At 39.0% G+C, this 21596-nt stretch overlaps 1 protein-coding gene and 1 long non-coding RNA gene across 2 annotated transcripts; both read right to left on the reverse strand.

The window, feature by feature from the left end:
• Positions 1-486: 486 nt before the first annotated feature.
• Positions 487-4039, reverse strand: LOC148998381 (uncharacterized). Its single transcript, XM_089128071.1, has 2 exons — positions 3705-4039; positions 487-3541 (listed from the first exon to the last, which is right to left on the reverse strand). The coding sequence occupies exon 2, from the start codon at positions 3509-3511 to the stop codon at positions 497-499; it is 3015 nt and encodes a 1004-aa protein (XP_088984197.1). The 5' UTR covers positions 3512-3541; positions 3705-4039; the 3' UTR covers positions 487-496.
• A 13133-nt stretch (positions 4040-17172) lies between these two features.
• Positions 17173-20656, reverse strand: LOC120491923 (uncharacterized). The gene is made up of 3 exons (XR_016152323.1): positions 20455-20656; positions 19572-19672; positions 17173-18895 (listed from the first exon to the last, which is right to left on the reverse strand). It is a non-coding gene; the product is annotated as an uncharacterized LOC120491923 (long non-coding RNA).
• Between the last annotated feature and the right edge of the window lie 940 nt (positions 20657-21596).

Genomic DNA, 21596 nt, shown 5'->3' on the forward strand with positions numbered 1-21596 from the left:
GCTGCCCCTTCCTGGTCAGGTCTGTCAGGGGGGCGGCTAAAGAGGAGAAGTTGGGGATAAAACATCGGTAATAACCCGCCAACCCCAAGAAGGCTCGTACCTGGGTCTTCGTCCGGGGTTTCGGGGCAGTGTGGATGGCCTCTACTTTCTTTTCCTGCGGCCGTATGAGGCCTCGTCCGACTTGGAAACCCAGGTACTTGGCCTCGGAGAGGGCTAGGTGACATTTTCGGGGATTGGCGGTGAGTCCAGCCCGCCGGAGTTCTGAGAGCACCCTCCGCAGACGATCCAAATGTTCCTCCCATGCCTCGGAGTGGATCACCACGTCATCTAGGTAGGCCGCTGCGTATGCCTGGTGGGGCCGCAGGATGATGTCCATCATTCTCTGGAATGTCGCAGGGGCCCCGTGCAGGCCAAAGGGAAGGGTCCGGTAATGCCAGTGGCCACTGGGAGTCGAGAAGGCAGTCTTCGGCTTAGCAGCTTCAGAGAGTGGTACCTGCTAATAGCCCTTGGTGAGGTCTAGGGTGCTGATGTACCGGGCCCTTCCGAGGCGGTCCAGCAGTTCGTCGACCCGAGGCATAGGGTACCCGTCAAATTCAGAGACTTCGTTCAGGCGGCGGAAATCATTACAAAAGCGGAGGGTGCCATCCGGCTTTGGGACCATTACAATGGGACTGGACCACGGACTCCGGGATGGTTCAATAACCCCCAACTTCAGCATTTGTTGGATCTCATCCTCAATAGCCTGCCGACGAGCTTCGGGGATACGGTAGGGCCGTTGCCTGACAATGACTCCAGGGGATGTCTTGATGTCGTGCTGGATCACGCTGGTCCGCCCGGGCTGGGTAGAGAACACATCCTGGAACTGACTGACCAGGTGCTGCAACTCCACCTTCTGGGCAGCCGAGAGATGAGGGTTGACGTCAACAACCACAGGTTCAGTGAGACTCAAGGCAGCCAGCTGGTCCCGCGTCCCCACCCACTTCTTTAGGAGGTTGACATGGTAGAGTTGGTCCGCCTGCCGCCGACCAGGTTGCCTCAGCCTGTACGTGACGGGTCCAATTCTTTCCAGTACCGTATATGGCCCTTTCCAGGAGGCCAGGAACTTGCAGGCAGAGCTGGGGACCAGGACCATGACGCGGTCTCCGGGCTGGAATTCTCGTGGTTGGGCTGCCCTGTCATAGTGGCGTTGCTGCGCTTGCTGGGCCTTGCAGAGGTGTTCGCGGACCAATGGCATTACTCGATCGATCCGTTCTCTCATCTGTCGAACATGTTCGATGATAGTACGATGAGGGGCAGGCTGCTGCTCCCAAGCTTCCCTGGCGACATCCAGGAGTCCACGTGGTTGACGACCGAACAAGAGCTCAAAGGGGGTGAACCCAGTTGAGGCCTGGGGAACTTCGCGGATTCCAAAGAGCACGTAGGGAATCATGAGGTCCCAATCCCGCTTATCCTCTGCCGTCACTCGTCGAAGCATCTGCTTAAGGGTCTGGTTGAACCTCTCCACGAGTCCGTCCGTCTGGGGGTGGTAGACTGTGGTCCTCAACTGTTTCACCCGTAGCAGCCTGCAGAGATCCGCCATCAGCCGAGACATGAACGGGGTCCCCTGGTCAGTCAGGATCTCCGAGGGGAGACCGACTCGGCTGGCCAACAGGAACAGCTCCTGGGCGATGGACTTTGCGGTGGCCTTACGTAGGGGCACTGCTTCTGGGTACCGGGTGGCATAGTCGACGATCACCAGGATGTGTTCGTGCCCCCGGGCAGACTTTGGCAACGGCCCAACTATGTCCATTCCAATCCGCTCGAAGGGCACTTCGATGATCGGCAACGGGATGAGCGGGCTGGGGGGAGGGGTCCGGGGCGACGTGACCTGGCAAGTCGGGCAGGCTTGGCAGAACCGCTTCACTTCGGCCTCTAGGCCCGGCCAGAGAAAACGGTCGCGGATGCGCTGAGTGGTGTTGGCTGCCCCGAGGTGTCCTGCCATGGGATGGGAATGCGCCAGCTCTAGGATGGTTCCGGTCTTGGCTCTAGGAACAACCAGTAATTTCTTCTCCTCCCCCCTCCGCTGAGCGACACAGTACAGCAGGCCATTCTCAACGACAAAATGCGGGAGAGGGTGGGGCCGGGGGAGGACGTCTTTTCCATCGACGGTTCGCACCTGAGCCCAACAATGCTTGAGCCGATCGTCCTCCCGTTGTTCCTTGGCAAAGGAGCCCCCTCCCGCAGCCTGTTGGTATACATCATAAAACAGATTAGTAATTTGGGAGGGGGACTCACCATCTCTCCCGCTGTCGGAGGCGAGCAGGGCAGGTCGGCGGCGGGGTCCACGAGGCCGTCTCCGTCTTTGACGGTTCCCTTCTGGGCTGGCAGTCTGAGTAGCGGCAGTGAGCAGTCTGTCGAAGCCGGGCCAATCTCTTCCAAGCAGTAGGGCCACCGGCAGGTCCTTCACCAGGCCAGCCTCCACCGGCCAGGTACCTTGGGGTGACGAGATAGTGATTCTACGCGATGGTACTTGGCGAGTGTCTCCGTGCACACAGGTAATCGGCAGGAAGTTCTTCTGGCCGCTTCGGGGCCCACACAGCCGCGACTGGATTAGGGTGACCGCACTACCCGAGTCCAGCAGGGCCCGGAAACTTTTCCCTTCAACCACCACATCTGCTTCAGGGGCTCCCGATGGTACATGCTGGTGAACGATGCAACCCGCTAACCATGCTCGCGGGGGTGACGGTGGTTCAGCGCTGGGCATGGGTTCATCTCGCGGTGGGGAAACCATCGGTCTGCTGGCTGGTCGTGGGGTCCCTTCGAGCGGGCGTCGCTCCTGGACCACCCTCCGGGGAAACGGCAGCGCTCGGTCCCCAGCCTCACGGTGATGGATGGCATCCGCCAGCTCCATCGCCTCCACAAGCTCCAGGATGTTGGTAGGGTTTCTCATCCCAACCGCTTGTCGATGTGCACGGGGTAGAGCGCGGAGGAGGCGATCGACCACCACTCGTTCCACTACCTGAGCTGCGGTGGGGTTCCCTTCCAAGAGCCAGTGTTGAACAATACGGCTGAGCTCGGCTGCTTGCGCCCGGGCCGGCACACGGGGCTTGAACTCCCATTCCTGAAACTGCTGGGCAGCGCAGATGGAAGAGAGGCCGAGCCTCGCCAAAATTTCCAGCTTGACTTTATTATAATCTTCGGCATCCGTACGGGGAAGTGAGAAATAAGCCCTTTGGGCTTCTCCGGTGAGGAGGGGTGCCAGCGCACGTGCCCACTCATCCTCGGGCCATGCCTCATTCTTAGCGGTGGTTTCAAAGACCTGCAGGAAGGCTTCTACGTCGTCATCAACGGTCATTTTCGGCAGCAGGCGGGTTGCTTGGGCGCGAGAATCAGGTAGCGGAATGCGCTGGGTGGCGGAAGCACCAATGGCGATGAGTTCTTCCTCCGTCCTGCCCTGGCGAGTGGCAAGATGTTCCACAATTTGTTGCTGGCGGATGCTCACTTCAGTGAGGCGTTTTAATATTTCCTCCATTGCAGGGATGAGCGTGCCGCTTTCCGCCACCTGTAGTGCACAGGAAAAGAGAAAAAAAATTCAGAGGTTGGGGCGGTGAACTTGTCGGTGATTCTTCATGAACTTGCCCGCATTCTCCACCACTGTCACGGGGTGAAGAAACACTCGACAAGGCTGGCTTTGTGAAAAGGCCCCAGAGGGTGGATTTATTTACAATCAAATAAAGTTGGTGAAAGAAGTTCAGATGGCTTGTGGTGGTGGGTGCTTTAAGTGCTCTTCCGTGCTCAATTCAAATGAAAGTGGGTTTCCAAAACGTGCTCCACAAATGATGGGCTGTCGGTCACTCGCTGCTTTCTGGGGAGAATAGAGAGAAAGGTTAGACCAGCACTTCCATTCAGTTCAAGACTAGTGTCTGTCTGTTTGCTAAGCATGTGCTGCTTATGTGGCTGTGGGCTGATTGGGAGCAGCTGTGACCGATCAGCCAGCGATGAGGACGTGCAGGTGTTTTGTGTTGGTTGCCAGGGCGACGCTGCTTCCTCTGAGGGTGCTCGTCACAATATGCATAACGAAGAACAAGTTGGATATGTCATGCAATGCAATTAAATACATCTTAGGTGTTTTCTTTTCATTGCACAGAGGTTAGTTATTGCGTACATATGCATAACGATGCATTGCATGATAGATATATCATGCAATGCACTGAAACACATGTTAGGTGTTTTCTTTTCATTGCACAGAGGTTAGTTATTGCTTGCATATGCATAACGAGGAACAAGTTAGATTATGTCATGCAATGCAATGAAACACATCTTAGGTGTTTTCTTTTCATTGCACAGAGGTTAGTTATTGCGTGCATATGCATAACGAGAAACAAGTTGGATATGTTATGAAATGCAATGAAACACATCTTAGGTGTTTTCTTTTCACTTCACAGATGTTAGTTATTGCGTGCATATGCATAACGAGGAACAAGTTAGATATATCATGCAATGCACTGAAACACGTTAGGTGTTTTCTTTTCATTGCACAGAGGTTAGTTATTGCGTGCATACGCATAACGAGAAACAAGTTAGATATGTCATGCAGTGAGATGAAACACATCTTAGTTGTTTTCTTTTCATTGCACAGAGGTTAGTTATTGCGTGCATATGCATAACAAGGAACAGAACAAGTTAGATATGTCATGCAATGCACTGAAACACATCTTAGGTGCTTTCTTTTCACTGCACAGGGGTTTGTTATTGCGTGCATATATGCACCTCAATAACTAATGCATAACGAGGAACAAGTTAGATTATGTCATGCAATGCAATGAAACACATGTTAGATGTTTTCTTTTCACTGCACAGAGGTTAGTTATTGCGTGCATATGCATAACGAGAAACAAGTTAGATATGTCATGCAGTGAGATGAAACACATCTTAGGTGTTTTCTTTTCATTGCACAGAGGTTAGTTATTGCGTGCATATGCATAATGAGGAACAGAACAAGTTAGATATGTCATGCAATGCACTGAAACACATCTTAGGTGCTTTCTTTTCACTGCACAGGGGTTAGTTATTGCGTGCATACACTGTCCGAAAAAAAGGTACAAAAGCTGTCACTGGGGCGGTACCTTTTCAAAAAGGTACACTTTTGTACCTAAAGGGTGCATATTGGTACCATAATTGTACAAATATGTACCATGAAGGTATGCACCAATATGCCTTTAGGTACAAAAGTGTACCTTTTGAAAAGGTACCGCCCCAGTGACAGCTTTCGTACCTTTTTTTCTGAGACTGTATGCATAACGAGGAACAAGTTAGTTTATGTCATGCAATGCAATGAAACACATGTTAGATGTTTTCTTTTCACTGCACAGAGGTTAGTTATTGCGTGCATATGCATAACGAGGAGCAAGTTAGATATATCATGCAATGCACTGAAACACATGTTAGGTGTTTTCTTTTCATTGCACAGAGGTTAGTTATTGCGTGCATGTGCAATGCACAAGCATTGCAAATCTCTTCGTTGCACAAAGGAACAAGTTAGTGTATGCATTGTAAAGCGATCGCTCTTGTGATGTTTTCTCGTCAAAATACAAATTAATTAGTTGTAGAATGGAAATGCATGAAATGCACGCGTGTTTTATCTTTTCTTTTCAATCCAAAGAAGAATAAGTTAGAAAATATAAGCATTGCAATGAAACAACACACGTTATCCAGTCGCACTAAGGAAGGGTTTAGTTCTTGAATGCAATAAAGTGCATATTACGTATATGGTATTTTTGATGCACAACGTTCTTCATGCACAATCCACATCTCTTCATTACACAAAGCAACGGGTGTTGTTTTACAGTTTTTTTCAATTGTTTACACGCAATTTTGAAAACCGGGTTCTTTTTTTCAAAATATAATGACAATTATCCAAACACCACACTCAATTTGCATAATTCCTAGATTGTTTGCAAAATGACACACTTCTGTCAAAACATACACACTTCAGTCAAAAGATATACACATATTTGTGAAAATGCTATTAGTTTTCATTTAACCAACACAATCCTCAATGATCAGACCCAGTTTCACACTGCTGTGATAAATAAAAAACATATTTGTAAAAAACTATTTTTAGGAAATAGCATGTGCTAAATTTTTTGGCCAGACATTGTAAGGAATAATTAAAAAAAAAGATGAAAATTAAAAAAAAAAAAAAAGTGACAAACTCAACATTCTGATTAGTTTGAGATATAGGGAGATTGTACACGAATATATAAACGTAAAAAGCACTGCACAACACTGATGCTGCAGACTGAATATTTCAAGTATTTATTACAATACTTACAGTATTTCTTAGCATAATCAGTTACAGCAATTAACCAAAAATGAAATCAATGAAACAAATAATATCTGTAAACAAATTACAATTACTCCGTGAAGTACATACTTGACTCTGAACTAATGTAAAAGCGTCAAGAATATTGTAACTATTCAGTTACAGTATCAACCAGAGATTTGGTTGATCTCTTTGTCCAGCTTCCATCAGTGTCAGTCCATGGTTGATAACATGGTCAATAAGTGTTGCAAGGATTTCTTGAGTCAAATTTGGTCCTCGTCTTCTTTGTTCAGGTTCTATCAACTCTTCAAGTCATTCTCTATCTCTACCTCTACCTAGGCCTCTTTCTCTATCTCCTTCTTTTCCTCTTTTTCTATACCTCTTTCTCCTGTTCTTCATCCTCTACCCTCTTCTCCTCATCCTCTTCCTCCTTCTTGTCCTCCTCCTTCATGTCCTCTTTGAGCTCCCCCTCTTATTCTCACTCTTCTTCTTCTTCTTCTTCTTCTTCTTCTAGATCCTTCTTTTTTTGTTGAATACTCACCTGCTGCCTTTTATAGCACACCTGAGTGCTGCGTTTTCAAATTAGCACATATGTGCTTCCACACCTGGTGGATGTGAATATCCAACTCGTTCATTCGTGTGGTCAATGGCAAACTGGGGCTTTGTCATTACAAAGCCCCAGTTTGCCATTGACCACACTAATGAACGAATTGGATATTCACATCCACCAGGTGTGGAAGCACAGATGTGCTAATTACAAGGAAGTAACCTCACAATCCTCATCTGTGTCTAAGGTGTGAAAATGTGTGTAGAGTTTTACAAATCACTGTGTGTAATGTTTTGCAAAAAGGGTGAAGCTGACAATGTGCTTACAATTGTGCAAATCTAGGCCGGTGTTTTGCTCCTTGAGTGTAAGGTTTGCTAATAGTGGGAAAGTTTTAATTTTTAGTGTGTAAGCAATTGAAAAAAACTGTAACTATAAAATGATGCAACTTTGTTAAGATATTTTCTTTGTTTTATTCTGTTGGCAAGGCTCCGAAATTTTTTTTTTTACTATTTTTATTTTTTATTTTTTTACCAGATGGTGCCAGTTGTCCAGGTTTGGCCTATAAGACAAATATTGCTTTATTCCTGTTTTCTGCTTATTACAGTTTTTTTCTGAATGCTTAAGCGCAAATCGTGATTCTTGTAGCACAATTTCTAAAACTATTAATACGTATAGCAAAACCACTCACTGAGTTTGCAAAACTAAGAGCACAAAAACTGCTTTGCACTCAGTTTGCAATTTTGTAACACACACTTTGCAAAACTGTAGGCAGAATTCACTGCACAACACTCTTTTTGCAGAACTTTAAACACAACTCAATGCTTACACTCAATTACCAAATTTCCAACACACTTCTAGCAAAATTATACACATGTATGGCTATCATTAACGCTATTTTGCCAACTGTCTGGCTCACTTTCACATGTGAAAACTGTTTTAGAAAATGAGTTTGCACTTTGCAATCAGCCTAAGCACTATAAATAAGCCACAGGTAAGCTGTCTGTGTGGAGTACAATGGAAGGAGCAGTAAGAGTGAGAAGAGTGAGAATCAGAGGAGGCTGAGGGAGAGGACGTGGAGGTGAAGAAGTTGGAGGAAGGAGCTAGAAGAGGACAAAGAGGCAGAGGGAGAGGATGTGGAGTTGAAGAGCATACCCGATATGTCATCATATGGGACAATCCGCAACTGGTTTACAGACCACACATTCTTCATGGCACTCAACCTCCCTCCATACTCTCCATTCTTACGTACAGTAAATCCCATTGAGGAGTTCTGGAAAGTGTACGACCGTCATCCTCATCAACAGGTAGCCCTTTTCCAGGCAATGGAGGAGGCATGTGGAGATATTGACCAGGCATCATGTCAGGCCTGGATACGGCATTCAAGGACATATTTTCCCCGGTGCCTTGGACCGGAGGATATTGCATGCGATGTGGACGGAATTTTGCGGCCGAACCCAGAAAGACGACATGATGTAGGCTGATTTTTTTTTTTTTTTTTGTAAAATTACTATTTTGTGTTCTGACTTTGTCTTCGTTTTTATGAGTGTGAATAAACACCAATACTTGAAGTTTGTATCCTTGTATGTTTACATGACACTGTAGTTACATGTAGTTGGCACATTGTGTGCTTAGTAGTTGATGGCTTGTGTTTACTGTTTGATACGAAAACACAATTTTTCCGAAGGTGTTTAGAGTTACAGTAATCTAGCTGTGTTTGCTTTTGCAAGAGAACTCATTTGCAAATCTAAAATCCAATCACTGTGTGCACCAGTGGAGTTTTGCTGGCACCCAATGGGGAAAATCTGTTACTGCACCCAAACAAACTCTTACCGAAAGCTAATTTTTTTTGAGATAGGCCCATCCAACTCAAATTTGGAACACAACCTATTCAGATGCATGGTTTTGATTTTGGAAGGAAGGAAGGAAGGAAGGAAATTATTTATTTGAAACAGGGACAATGCACAATAAACATTAAACTTGTTACGTAAAACAAGAGAATATGTCTTGGGCCAGGTTGTAGCAACATTTGCTAATTTCCACCTGTAGTCCCATGGGCAGGTATAACAAATTAAAATTAAGTTTAAAATTGCACATGATTCTAAAAACACATGATTATGATACAGGTATACAGGTAGCAATAATGACATAGGGAGACCATCAGCCCAACAGCATCTTAAACACAGTATAGCACAATCCCAACAATACACACACACACACACACACGCACGCACGCACGCACGCACGCACGCACGCACGCACGCACACACACACACACACACACACACACACAATCTTAACAATGTGTGCAAACTTGCTTACTTAGCAACCAACTCTTTAACAAACCTGAAAATGTGTTAAAATCTGTGCATAAAATAAGTTCCGTGGGGAGCGTATTCCACTGACTCATAGAGATGTTTGAGAAAGAGGAGCTCCCAAATTTAGTTTTACGGTGAGGGAGGTTACACTCCCCTCTTGTGACACTTCTAGTTACAGTTTTTTTCGATTGCTTACACACTAAAATTAGAACTTTCCCACAATAAGCAAAACCTTACACTCAAGGAGCAAAACTCCGACCTAGATTTGCACAACTGTAAGCACATTGTCAGCTTCACACTTTTTGCAAAACATTACACACAGTGATATGTTTTGCAAAAAGTCATTTTTGCACTAAACACTAAACACAGTGTGTTTTGCACAAAACACTAAACACACTTGTATGCATTTGACACAGAAATTTATCATGATGTAATTTCCTTGCAATTTTAAAGCAACGGCTTTCAAATAAACACACACATGAACCAATTGGTTAAACACAGCCACCAGGTGTGCACACACACTGGTGCTTAACTGTAGACACACCAATCAGGAAGACACAAAGAAGAAGACCAAATTCAGACAGGGTCAAGGTCCTGCGGCGTGAATATGTGGTCGTACGTTTTATTCACTGACTATATTGTGTACTGCACACATAACCTTTTTACGTACTGTACATGTAATTTTTACTATATACAGACCTGCAGTATATTGATCTACACAATGTGATCTTTTGCTGTATTTCAGAGAGTTTTGCAAATGGATGCGGAGGAAGTCCTGCATGAGTCCCACATTTCATCAATACGCACAATTTACAGTATTTTCCACCATACTCCCTTCTTCTTACAGTAAGGGACTATGTTGAGTTCTTCTCAACATGGCGGTGGAAGGTTTATGATCTCTGGCCCTATGTTCAGATGCCCCTCATTCAAGCTATGAAGGAAGCATGTGATCAAATTGAAGCAGCATCCATACAAGAGTGGATCCGTCACTCAAAAAGATTCCTCCCATGTTGCCTTGCAAATGAAAATATAGCATAATATATGATGTTTACGAGGCCCTGTGGCCAGAACCAGCTTGGCGGAGAAATGTTTAGTACTGAACTGGATATGTAATCTGTTACAGTATTACTGTAAGCTTACAGTACAATGGTACGTTCAGTAATACTGTATGAAAAATGGAAAATGTTTTTTTTTTTGTTGTTGTTGTTGAAATGTTCAGTATTGACTGACTTGAGTACATGAAAAGAAATAAATATTTTCATTAGTCTGCAAAATTTGTGTCATGTGGTGTTGGTGAATGTATTTTGTGTTTTAGGTGTTTTAGGTTGAGCATATGAGTGTTTAACTGATTCAAACAGAGTCAAACCATATGATGGTTGTGTTCATTTTATGACAGCAAAATAAGGTTTTTATAAGACGTTGAATAGTTTTGATAAAAGTGTACCATTTTGCAAATGATCTGAAGTGTTGTGCTACTTTGTTGTAGGGTTGTGTTACAGTTTTTTTCGATTGCTAAACGACAGTGAGCACGACTGGAGCTAAATGTGCAAAACTCTAACTACAGTCTGCATTACCAACAGTCACCTGAGCACAACTCTTAACATATGGCTCAAAACAGGCTCAGTGTGCACAACACTATGCACAACCCTCACTGAGATAACACACACTGTCACTCAGAACACACTGAGAGGAAAAACAGTAGCACCAAACACCAATGCAGAAAATCTAAACTTTTCATCTTTGCAGTTTCAACAATTTCACACTTCATACAAAGTAATATTTTCTTCAAAGAAAACAGTGACATTCTTTCATTTGATACTTTTACATTTTTAGAACATAACAATTGAAAATTAGCAGTTTGCTTGAATAGTCTGTAGTAATTTACAGAATTACGGTAATGAGAAAAAAAGGTAGAATCTAAAAGTACATACTGTACTGTAACCCTGCCTCTCTCAAGCATTAGGCCACAAGTTTTCATCCTTTCAGCTAAAATTGTTTAAAAATCAGCAGTGTGTGAAAGGCACAAGGCTGAAATTTATTCTGTTTTGAATGAGTGGTTTACAGTTTTGACAGCAGTGTGTTAGCATTTGAACAAAGTGCTGTAAATCCACAGTGTTGTGCAAGTTGTGGTTAAAGTCATGGGATAAGTGTGTAGAGTTTTGAAAACTGTGTTCAAGCAATGAAAAACGATCTAGAGTTTGGTCCACATGAACTGCTGCTGTGCAGACTGTAGTTATAGAGTTTTGCACATGTAGCTCCAGTTGTGCTCCACTGTGGTTTAGCAATCGAAAAAAACTGTAATTGGGTGTAGTGTTTTGACAAACCGGGCCCTGTTTTTAAAATTGTGCTTAAGCAATCGAAAAAAACTGTAATCGCTCTGTTTTTTCAGAGCAAAGTGTTATAAACTTTTTCAGAGGGGGAGCAGTAGCACTATAAATGATTTTATGTATCAAAGACACATTGGAGTGTTTTATTAAATTATTTAGACTAAGTAACTCATATTTGACCAATATATTACAGTGATGATAATGATGAGTTTTTTTTTTTACAGTTTTAGATTTTTTACAGTTTAACAATTTTCTTGCAGTTTTAGAGTTCAACCTGATTTATAAAATATATATTTATAAAATATATATTTTATAAATCACATTTTTTTAAATAAATAATTTTCATAAACTTATACCTATATAACTTTTTTTTTTGGATTTACTTGTTATTTTAATTAAGCTTTAGTTTACTTCAGCAATAATCTGCCATGGGTCTTCTTTAAAATGATACCAACTTAAGTCTGTGCTCCAAGCTTCACATATTTATGACAGTTTTTTGACACGGACATTTTTGTCAATCAATTATACGGACCTCAATACACTGTCCGAAAAAAAGGTACAAAAGCTGTCACTGGGGCGGTACCTTTTCAAAAAGGTACACTTTTGTACCTAAAGGGTGCATATTGGTACCATAATTGTATAAATATGTACCATGAAGGTATGCACCAATATGCCTTTAGGTACAAAAGTGTACCTTTTGAAAAGGTACCGCCCCAGTGACAGCTTTCGTACCTTTTTTTCTGAGAGTGTATAATTGATGCACAAGGGTTAAAAATATTTAATCTACTTAACTAACATAATAATATTACACTGGAGAAAAATGCAAAGGAAAAATAAAAAGTTTTAAAACTTTCTATTTGTTTTGGAAGAGTTTTGTTTTGACACAGAAGGGGTAACAGTAGATGGTGGAAGCTAAGAGTTTTTAGCAGCTATAGTGCTATAGTATAGGAAAAGCTGAAAAGCTGATAGAAAGGGGAGCTGGAAGGCAGGTGAAGTTCAGTTTTTTATTTTAAAAAATATGATTTATGAAATATATATTTTATAAATTATGTTTTTGCACAGTGACATCCTGGCTTTGGCTAAATCTACATCTGTCCACTGCAGAGGCTAATAACCACAACCTGGAGGAGGAACTATAAATGTATAAAAGTATAATATAACCTTATAACATTTAGCTACAGTAGATTTTAGTCTTCACTCACCCACTATGCTTGTAAAACATTTTAGGCCATATATGCTAGCGAAAGAGTTGCAATGCAGAGCCCTGCTCATAGCATAGGCTACACAGCTGTAGGCCCTATTCACCTATGTTTTTTTTTTTTTTTTTTTTTTTTTTTTTTTACAAATGTTTAATTCTCCCTAACAGCCAGAGTTATTATTATTATATTGGTTTTAATTTTTATTTCAGTTAACTAAAGTGTTATTCACACCCAGTGCTACTTTAGTTGTACTAAAAAAAGTTGCTACTTTAGTTGTACTAAAAAAAGTTATATTAGTTCAGTTTTAGTCTACAATCATCTCGCTAACTGTAGTTACTTTTATTTTGAAAGTGTTTCCAGTTACATTCGCTTCCAAAAAAGGAATGGACCACGTCTTCCGTTTTTGGTTTATAAACGAAAAACGAATTGACAGAAGTTCAAAGACTCTCTTCATTCTTTGTTCAAAAAGGAATAACGATAAAATGATCTCCAAAAAAACGAAAAACGGGCAGTTTTTAATTGGTTTTTCGTTTTTTGATTCTGACACCAAAAACGGTTATTTGGTTTTTCTATTTGAAACAATAAACAGAAAAACTGTATTTTCGTTTTATAATTACAAACGAATTACGGATTATCCAGAGATCCCCTGACCATATACTATAGTCCCACCCACAGGGAAAAATTCGAATATCAAGTGGTTTTTCTGATTTCTGTGCAAGAACGGAAAACCAAATATCAAGTCATAATTTCGTTTTTCAGAAAAACGAAAAAAGAAGTTGTTTTCTCGTTTTTTCGTTTTCATATATGAAAGCAAAAACAAATGAACGGACGATACCCGGACCGGGGTCAGGGGATCTCTGGATAATCCGTAATTCGTTTGTAATTATGAAACGAAAATACCGTTTTTTTGTTTCAAATAGAAAAACCAAATAACCGTTTTTTGTGTCAGAATCAAAAAACCAATTAAAAACTGCCCGTTTTTCGTTTTTTGGGGATCATTTTATCGTTATTCCTTATTGAACAAAGAATGAATTGAGTCTTGAACTTCTGTCATTGGTTTTATAGACCATTTCAAAAGATGTAAACAACACTGGTCCAGAAGCACTTCCTGTTTCAGTTTGTAACTGTTTTCTTTATTTCACATGTAAACACATCTTAAAGATGTTTGTTTAACTTTTTGATTCAGTTTTATATGTTCTGTTGGTTGTATTTTATCCCAGCTTTTATGTAGTGTTAAAAAACTGAAACAGGAAGTGCTTCTGGACCAGTGTTGTTTACATCTTGTGAAATGGTCAGCGAATGTACCCGGAAAAACTTTCAAAATAAAAGTAACTATAGTTAGCGAGGTGATGGTAGACTAAAACTGAACTAATATAACTTTTTTTAGTACAACTAAACTAGCACTGGGTGTGAAAAACACTTTAGTTAACTAAAATAAAAATGAAAATTAATAAAATAATAGCTCTGGTTGTTAGGGATAATTAAACATTTGTAAGACCATTGGTGAATAGGGCCTACAGCTATGTATGCTATGAGCAGGGCTCTGCATTGCAACTCTTTCAATAGCATATATGGCCTAACATGTTTTACAAGCATAGTGGGTGAGTGAAGACTAAAAACCTAAATGTTATAAGGTTATATTATACTTTGATACATTAGTTCCTCTTCCAGGTTGTGGTTATTAGCCTCTGCAGTGGACAGATGTAGATTTAGCCAGAGCCAGGATGTCACTGTGCAAAAACAGCCTCCTCCTGAGAGCAACACATTCCCCTTGTAGTGTTTTACATCTGCTTTACTGAAGTTAAAGATAATAAATAATGCTCTCCAATCTTTTTTACATAAAGTGTGGTGTTGGTTGTGTGTGCAAGTGAAAGAGTTGCAAATTGCAATGCAGAGCCATGCTTCACTGTACTGTTGTACAATATGATGTACATTTGTAATTAAAGTCATAAGCTGACATCACCCAATTCCACAAAAGTAGTGCCACAAAATCCACAAAGATGTGGCTTAACATATACCATACATATCTGAAAGTGACAACAAGGCCCCATTTATGGTGCCGGAGGAAGGAGTGGTGTTCTACTTTGTCCTGCCTGTCCAGCATTTATTTGAAGAGAGAGTGACGGTAGGTGAAGGGGCCAGTCCTGCTACTATCATCAGTCCTTAACCCTGCACACAGTGCACAGGCTCACATTCTCCAGGACAGGTATTGGGGAAACTCTGGGAGGCCCTGACACGAGTACCAGGGAGAAAACCTAAAAGCTAAAAAACTAAAAGTAAAAAACTAAACACTTTTATTTTACTTTACACAAGTACCAAAAGTACAGAGCACTGCCTTTACCCGGTGGTTCACCAAACAGAATTAAACCCCCAAAAAGCGCTAAAAGATCTGAAAGTCCCAGCTCATTTTTGACCGAGTAATGCTGGGTTTCACACACAAGTAGGTCTACATAACTAATGAGAACTACAAGCTGCATTAACCCTTGTGCATCCTTATGGACATTTTTGTTCTTTTCAGTTTTTTTTAATCACTTTACCTGTGTTAATGCTAATTTGGCACAGGTGTGTATTTTTTATGGAATTTTACAATTTCCCCACCATTTTCTTAAAAAAAAAAAGTAATAATTTTGCATTAGGTACACAAAATACTCCCTATCAGCGCCTCTTGGACAAAAATGTTCCCATTGAAACCCATTGAAACCGCAATTTTTAATCCCAGGGTCATTTAACTATAAAATGATGCAATCTTTGTTAAGAGGCTTTTATTCTGTTGACAAGGCTCCAAAATTTTTATTTTTACAATTTTTTTTTTTTTACCAGATGGTGCCAGTTGTCCAGGTTTGGCCTATAAAACAAATGTTGCTTTATTCCTGTTTTCTGCTTATTAACGATAATTGTGTGGGTGGATGTCAGAGTGTGGTTTGTATGTGTGTAATAAATTTTTTTGTGTGTGTATATGTGTTTGTGTACTTGTAATATTTGAGAGAGAAAAACTCAAATTTGCAAATCTAAAATCCAATTACTGTGTGCACCAGTGGAGTTTTGCTGGCACCCAATGGGGAAAATCTTATACTGCACCCAAACAAACTCTTACCGAAAGCTCTTTTTTTTTTTTTTAGATTGGCCTATCCAACTCAAATTTGGAACACAACCTATTCAGATTCATGGCTTTGATTTTCTTGCAGTTTTAGAGTTCAACCTGATTTATAAAATATATATTTTATAAATCATATTTTTTTTATAAATAATTTTCATAAACTATACCTATATAACTTTTTTTTGGGATTTACTACTTGAAGAGTTCAGATGCAAAAGCCTCTAAGTGCCATTTGAAATTTTGTTCTAGAATGACCATTTTTATCAAGCTTGTGTATTTAAGTTCAGTAATTCCACTTAAATGACAATTAATAGGTAATCTTCATTGCCATTTAAGTGAAATTACTGAACATAAATATACAGGCTTGATAAAAATGATAATTTTAGAAGAAAATTTCAAATGGCACTTAGAGGCTTTTGCATCTGAACTCTTCACTTATTATTTTAATTAAGCTTTAGTTTACTTCAGCAATAATCTGCCATGGGTCTTCTTTAAAATGATACCAACTTAAGTCTGTGCTCCAAGCTTCACATTTGTATGACAGTTTTTTGACACGGACATTTTTGTCCTCTATATAATTGATGCACAAGGGTTAAAAATATATAATCTACTTAACTAACATAATAATATTACACTGGAGAAAAATGCAAAGGAAAAATAAAAAGCTTTCTAGATTTGTTTTGGAAGAGTTTTGTTTTGACACAGAAGGGGTAACAGTAGATGGTGGAAGCTGAGAGTTTTTAGCAGCTATAGTATAGTATAGCGATAGAAAAGGGAGCTGGAAGGCAGGTGAAGTTCATTTTTTTATTTAAAAAAATATGATTTATGAAATATATATTTTATAAATTATGTTTTTGCACAGTGACATCCTGGCTCTGGCTAAATCTACATCTGTCCACTGCAGAGGCTAATAACCACAACCTGGAGGAGGAACTATAAATGTATAAAAGCCCTGCAAACAAGCCTGCACTGGCCCTGTCCGGGCCCACTTAGGGCTAGCCTAAGTGCCCCCTGCAGGCTGCTAGCGCAGGGCCCATGAGAATTTGCTCATTGGCAAAACGTTGGGCCTGCATGGGCAGCCCTCACTTAGCCCTCACTAAACCCACACAGGGCCCGCACACTGGGCCCACAAAACGTTGGCCCTGCATGGGCAGCCCTCACTTAGCCCCAAGGAATCCCTCACTAAGCCCACACAGGGCCCGCAACGCACACACAGGGCATCTACAACAATAGATCTAGTTCACAATTAATCTGTTTCACTATAAATACTTTTTGGCTAATATAACTATAAGTCTTTGGGAAAAACAATTATTCTATACATCTGAATGCAGTCACCACATAACTAATTTCTGTATTTTCACAAATGTACAGAAGTCAAAGGGATTTCAAATCAATGTATTTATTAATTACAAAACATAAAACATTAAATTTAGGTTATTATATATAATATAATTACACTATTATATATTCACATAAAAAAACAGAAACATAGAAAACAGCTGTTTTACATTATGATAAAATTTCACAATATTACTGTTTTTTTTTTTTAAATAAATGCAAGCTTGATAAGCAGAATAGACTTCTTCCAAAATGTTTCCAAATTTTTTACCTGTATACTGTATATGATTTTATACAAAATAAATAGTAGTTAATAAGATTGACACTGTATTATATCTAGTAATATTGAAGCTAAACAGAGTCCCTATAACAGTGCAATTTGTAGATTTTTAGTCTTCGAGAAAATGTTTTATGAGTTGCAAACCTCTTTTTCTTTGCTTTCTCTCTCTCACAAACACAACACATCAGTTACACAAAACATCAGTTAAATTCTTCATTGCAGGTGCACAAATCCTATTCTAAAAATTACCAAACTCATAGGGTCATATTTTTGTTGATAAACAGTAACATTTTGGCCAATTATGCACATTTCTTGGTGTATAATTTTGTGAATCATCTATACTGTTTGGCTATTCTCATGTGGTCACACTTCACTTTTCATTCACAGTCACATATGCTCAAACCCTGTGTGGCCGTGCCTTAAATGTCAGCATACATTTCTTACACGGCTGTGCAAAAGTTAATTGCGATTAATCGCATTCAAAATAAAAGTCTGTGTTTACATAATATATTTGTGTGTGCTGTATATAATTATTTTGTATTAGGGCTGTGAAACGATTAATCGCATCCAAAATAAAAGTTTGTGTTCACATAAATTATATACGTTTGTGTAGTGTGTATAATTATTTTGTATATATAAATACACACACATGCATGTATATATTTAAGAAATATTTGCATGTTTGTACTGTATATATGTTTATACAAAATTAATATTATACATAAATATAAATCTTTGATATATCAATAACACATTTTTCTTAAATATATACATGCATATGTGTGTATTTATATATACAAAATAATTATACAGACATATATCATGTAAACACAAACTTTTATTTTTGATGCAATTAATCGTTACACAGCCCTATATTGTATATATAAATACACACACATGCATGTATATATTTAAGAAAATGTGTTATTCATATATAAAATATTTATATTTATATAATATAGATTATGTATTCATATATATATATATATATATATACAGAATTTAAGTGCAAATAATTCTTAAATATATACATGCATGCATAGGTATTTATATATACAAAATAATTATATACAGCACACACAAATATATTATGTAAACACAGACTTTTATTTTGGATGCGATTAATTGCAATTAATTTTTGCACAGCCCTTTTTGTGATTTGAAAAAAAGAAAATTATTTGTACACCTCCAATGAAGAATTTGAAAAGCTGTAACTGCAGTGTTTTTTGTGAAAGAGAAAAAAGTTTGAAACTTAAAAAAAAAAAACGTTCTCTCTGTGACTACTTTACACCTGACTACTTTTAACTGACTACGTTACACCTACAGATTCCACTGTCACAGGTGCTCTGTTTTGCTATAATGAAACCTTTACAGAACATGATAGTAATCCGCCATCCATGTAAAAGCAGAGGTCGGTGTGGTGTACAGGTACATCTGTCCAGCCAACATCTCACGCCTTGATGCCTTCCACTGTGGATCCCAGAAAACCTGCAAAAAAAAAATAAAAAATACAGTTCAAAATCTATCATACATAATCATACATCTGGTATCACAAATTATTCCAGGTTATTATAACAATTCCAGGTTCAATCAGGTTAAATGCTCAATATTAGAGCTGCACAATACTAAAAACCTTAAATAAAATATTTTGTTTATCTGCTGCTATATATATTGCGATATAAAAACAAATTTCAAGAGATTATTGAGTGAATCTGCATTGAAAATTATAACAAATTACAAGTATTGATAAATTCAATAGAAGAAAAATACAATTGAAATAAGCAGTGCATGAAGTTTTTTCGGAAAATCTAACTTATCAGGTACGGAAATTGAATTATCTAATGTAAAATAAGTCTTCACTGAGGTACAGCCTCTCTCTACTCTTACAAAATGACAAACAACCAGCCTGAAAAACACATGACAATGACACAAGATAATGTCTATAATAAATAGTGTGTGTAATTTCTTCAGTACCGTCAGCAGAACTGATAACATCTGAGCTTATCGATACTGCAGTCTTCCTTAATTTGGCCCCAGGGCCCCTTTAATGTTTAATACCGGGTTTCGGAACCTATTCCTACATATGGGTGAGTTCATATGGATGAAGGCCTGTTGTGTTTGGCCTCTTGGTTTGTGATGGTGATATAGCTATTGTGAAACTCACCTTCGTCATGTACTGGGTGTGGATGGCATCAAGATCTTGTCCTGGAGAATCACAGGATCAAATGATATCTCATCTGGTAACAAGAGCACAGCCATAACCCCCTGAATTCAGCATTTGAAAGTAAAAAGAATTTCAGTATTTATCAGTCAAAAAATAGCTTTGAGTTGGACAGTATGGTGTCTCATTGGCCAACATAATTAAAAACACACCCAGAGAAAAAATAAAATAAAAAAATAATATATATATATATATATATATATATATATATATATATTAGGGCTGTGCAAAAGTTAATTGCGATTAATCGCATCCAAAATAAAAGTCTGTTTTACATAATATATTTGAGTGTGCTGTATATAATTATTTTGTATATATAAATACCTATGCATGCATGTATATATTTAAGAATTATTTGCGCTTAAATTCTGTATATACATATAAATACATAATCTATATTATATAAATATAAATATTTTATATAGGAATAACACATTTTCTTAAACGTATACATGCATGTGTGTGCATTTATATATACAAAATAATTATATACAGCACACACAAATATATTATGTAAACACAGACTTTTATTTTGGATGCGATTAATCGCAATTAACTTTTGCACAGCCCTAATATATATATATATATATATATATATATATATACTGAATATATATATATATATATATATACCCATGACTATTATCCTGAATTATTATAACTATGACTATTATAACATTATATTTGCCACCTATTATTTAGCTTCTCAAGTGCAATGTCACTGAAAAAAACTGTAGTTAATGAATTTAAAGTGAGAGACTTCATTCAAAATCATAAATCCTACAGACCCACAACAATTAAACAGTATGTATGAAGTTTTGCTTACTATAGTCGAGGTCATAGCCGTGGAGATTGTCTTGGACCCCAGGGGGTGCAGCAGGACATCTATGATGATCTTCAAGAAAATAACATGCAATGTGTCACAGAGCCAACAATATTACATTGAATTTACAAACAAAGGGTTTAATACAAGGAAGCAAGCTAGAGCACAGCTAAAGAATATACATAAAAAATCTTAAGGTAATATATTGTGCAATAATGATTATGAAATAATTATCATGATTAAACAATAATGGGCTCTATGCACGGCGTTATTTCCGGTGAAGGTGTAAGGATGCTCGATAACTTCCGCCGATCACAGAGTCCAATGCAATAGCGAGAATTTATATTGAATTTTATACTCCATGGTTATACTAAAGAAACGTTAGTCACAAAAACAGATAAAACAGACACCCCTCGTTGTGTTTATGCTTCTTTTTAAAATTATATTAAATAAACATAACTATATATAAAATTACATCTAAACGTATGTACGTTTCGTTTCAAAGACGGGAGGACAGTAAATTTTGAAGACTCTGCCATAATCCCGTTTTCTCCGGTTTTCCTCCGCTTTAATCTACACAACCGGAAATGGACGAGCATCCTTACGTCAAATGCGGAACTTATGCGTGCATATAGCCCATTCCCCTTTGTTGTGTTTTTTCCTGTTCCTTCTGAAATCACTTATTACCAATATTTGTAAATGACGTCATTATGTACGTTACAATGAATTCTTTCAAGGTTAAATAAATTAAATTAGCTAACTTCCAATCACCCATTGACAAATTACCAGCAAAACAAAACTATCAAAAACTGTTATCAACACAAAAATGTGGTTAAAAACCCACACTTATGTAAAACAAGAGCTCAATTGTAACGTATACTATAACCTTATAACATTTACAGTAGGTTTTAGTCTTCACTCACCCACTATGCTTGTAAAACATCTTAGGCCATATATGCTATTGAAAGAGTTGCAATGCAGAGCCTTGCTCATAGCATACATAGCTGTAGGCCCTATTCACCAATGGTCTTACAAATGTTTAATTCTCCCTAACAGCCAGAGTTATTATTTTATTTGTTTTAATTTTTATTTCAGTTAACTAAAGTCTTATTCACACCCAGTGCTACTTTAGTTGTACTAAAAAA

The sequence above is a fragment of the Pimephales promelas genome, chromosome 1 (assembly GCF_988280905.1).
Source record: "Pimephales promelas chromosome 1, fPimPro1.hap1.1, whole genome shotgun sequence".
NCBI lineage: Eukaryota > Metazoa > Chordata > Actinopteri > Cypriniformes > Leuciscidae > Pimephales > Pimephales promelas.

Excerpts from the sequence above, each read along its gene's own strand:
- LOC148998381 (XM_089128071.1), bottom strand. The coding sequence starts at position 3,511 with ATGGAGGAAATATTAAAACGCCTCACTGAAGTGAGCATCCGCCAGCAA.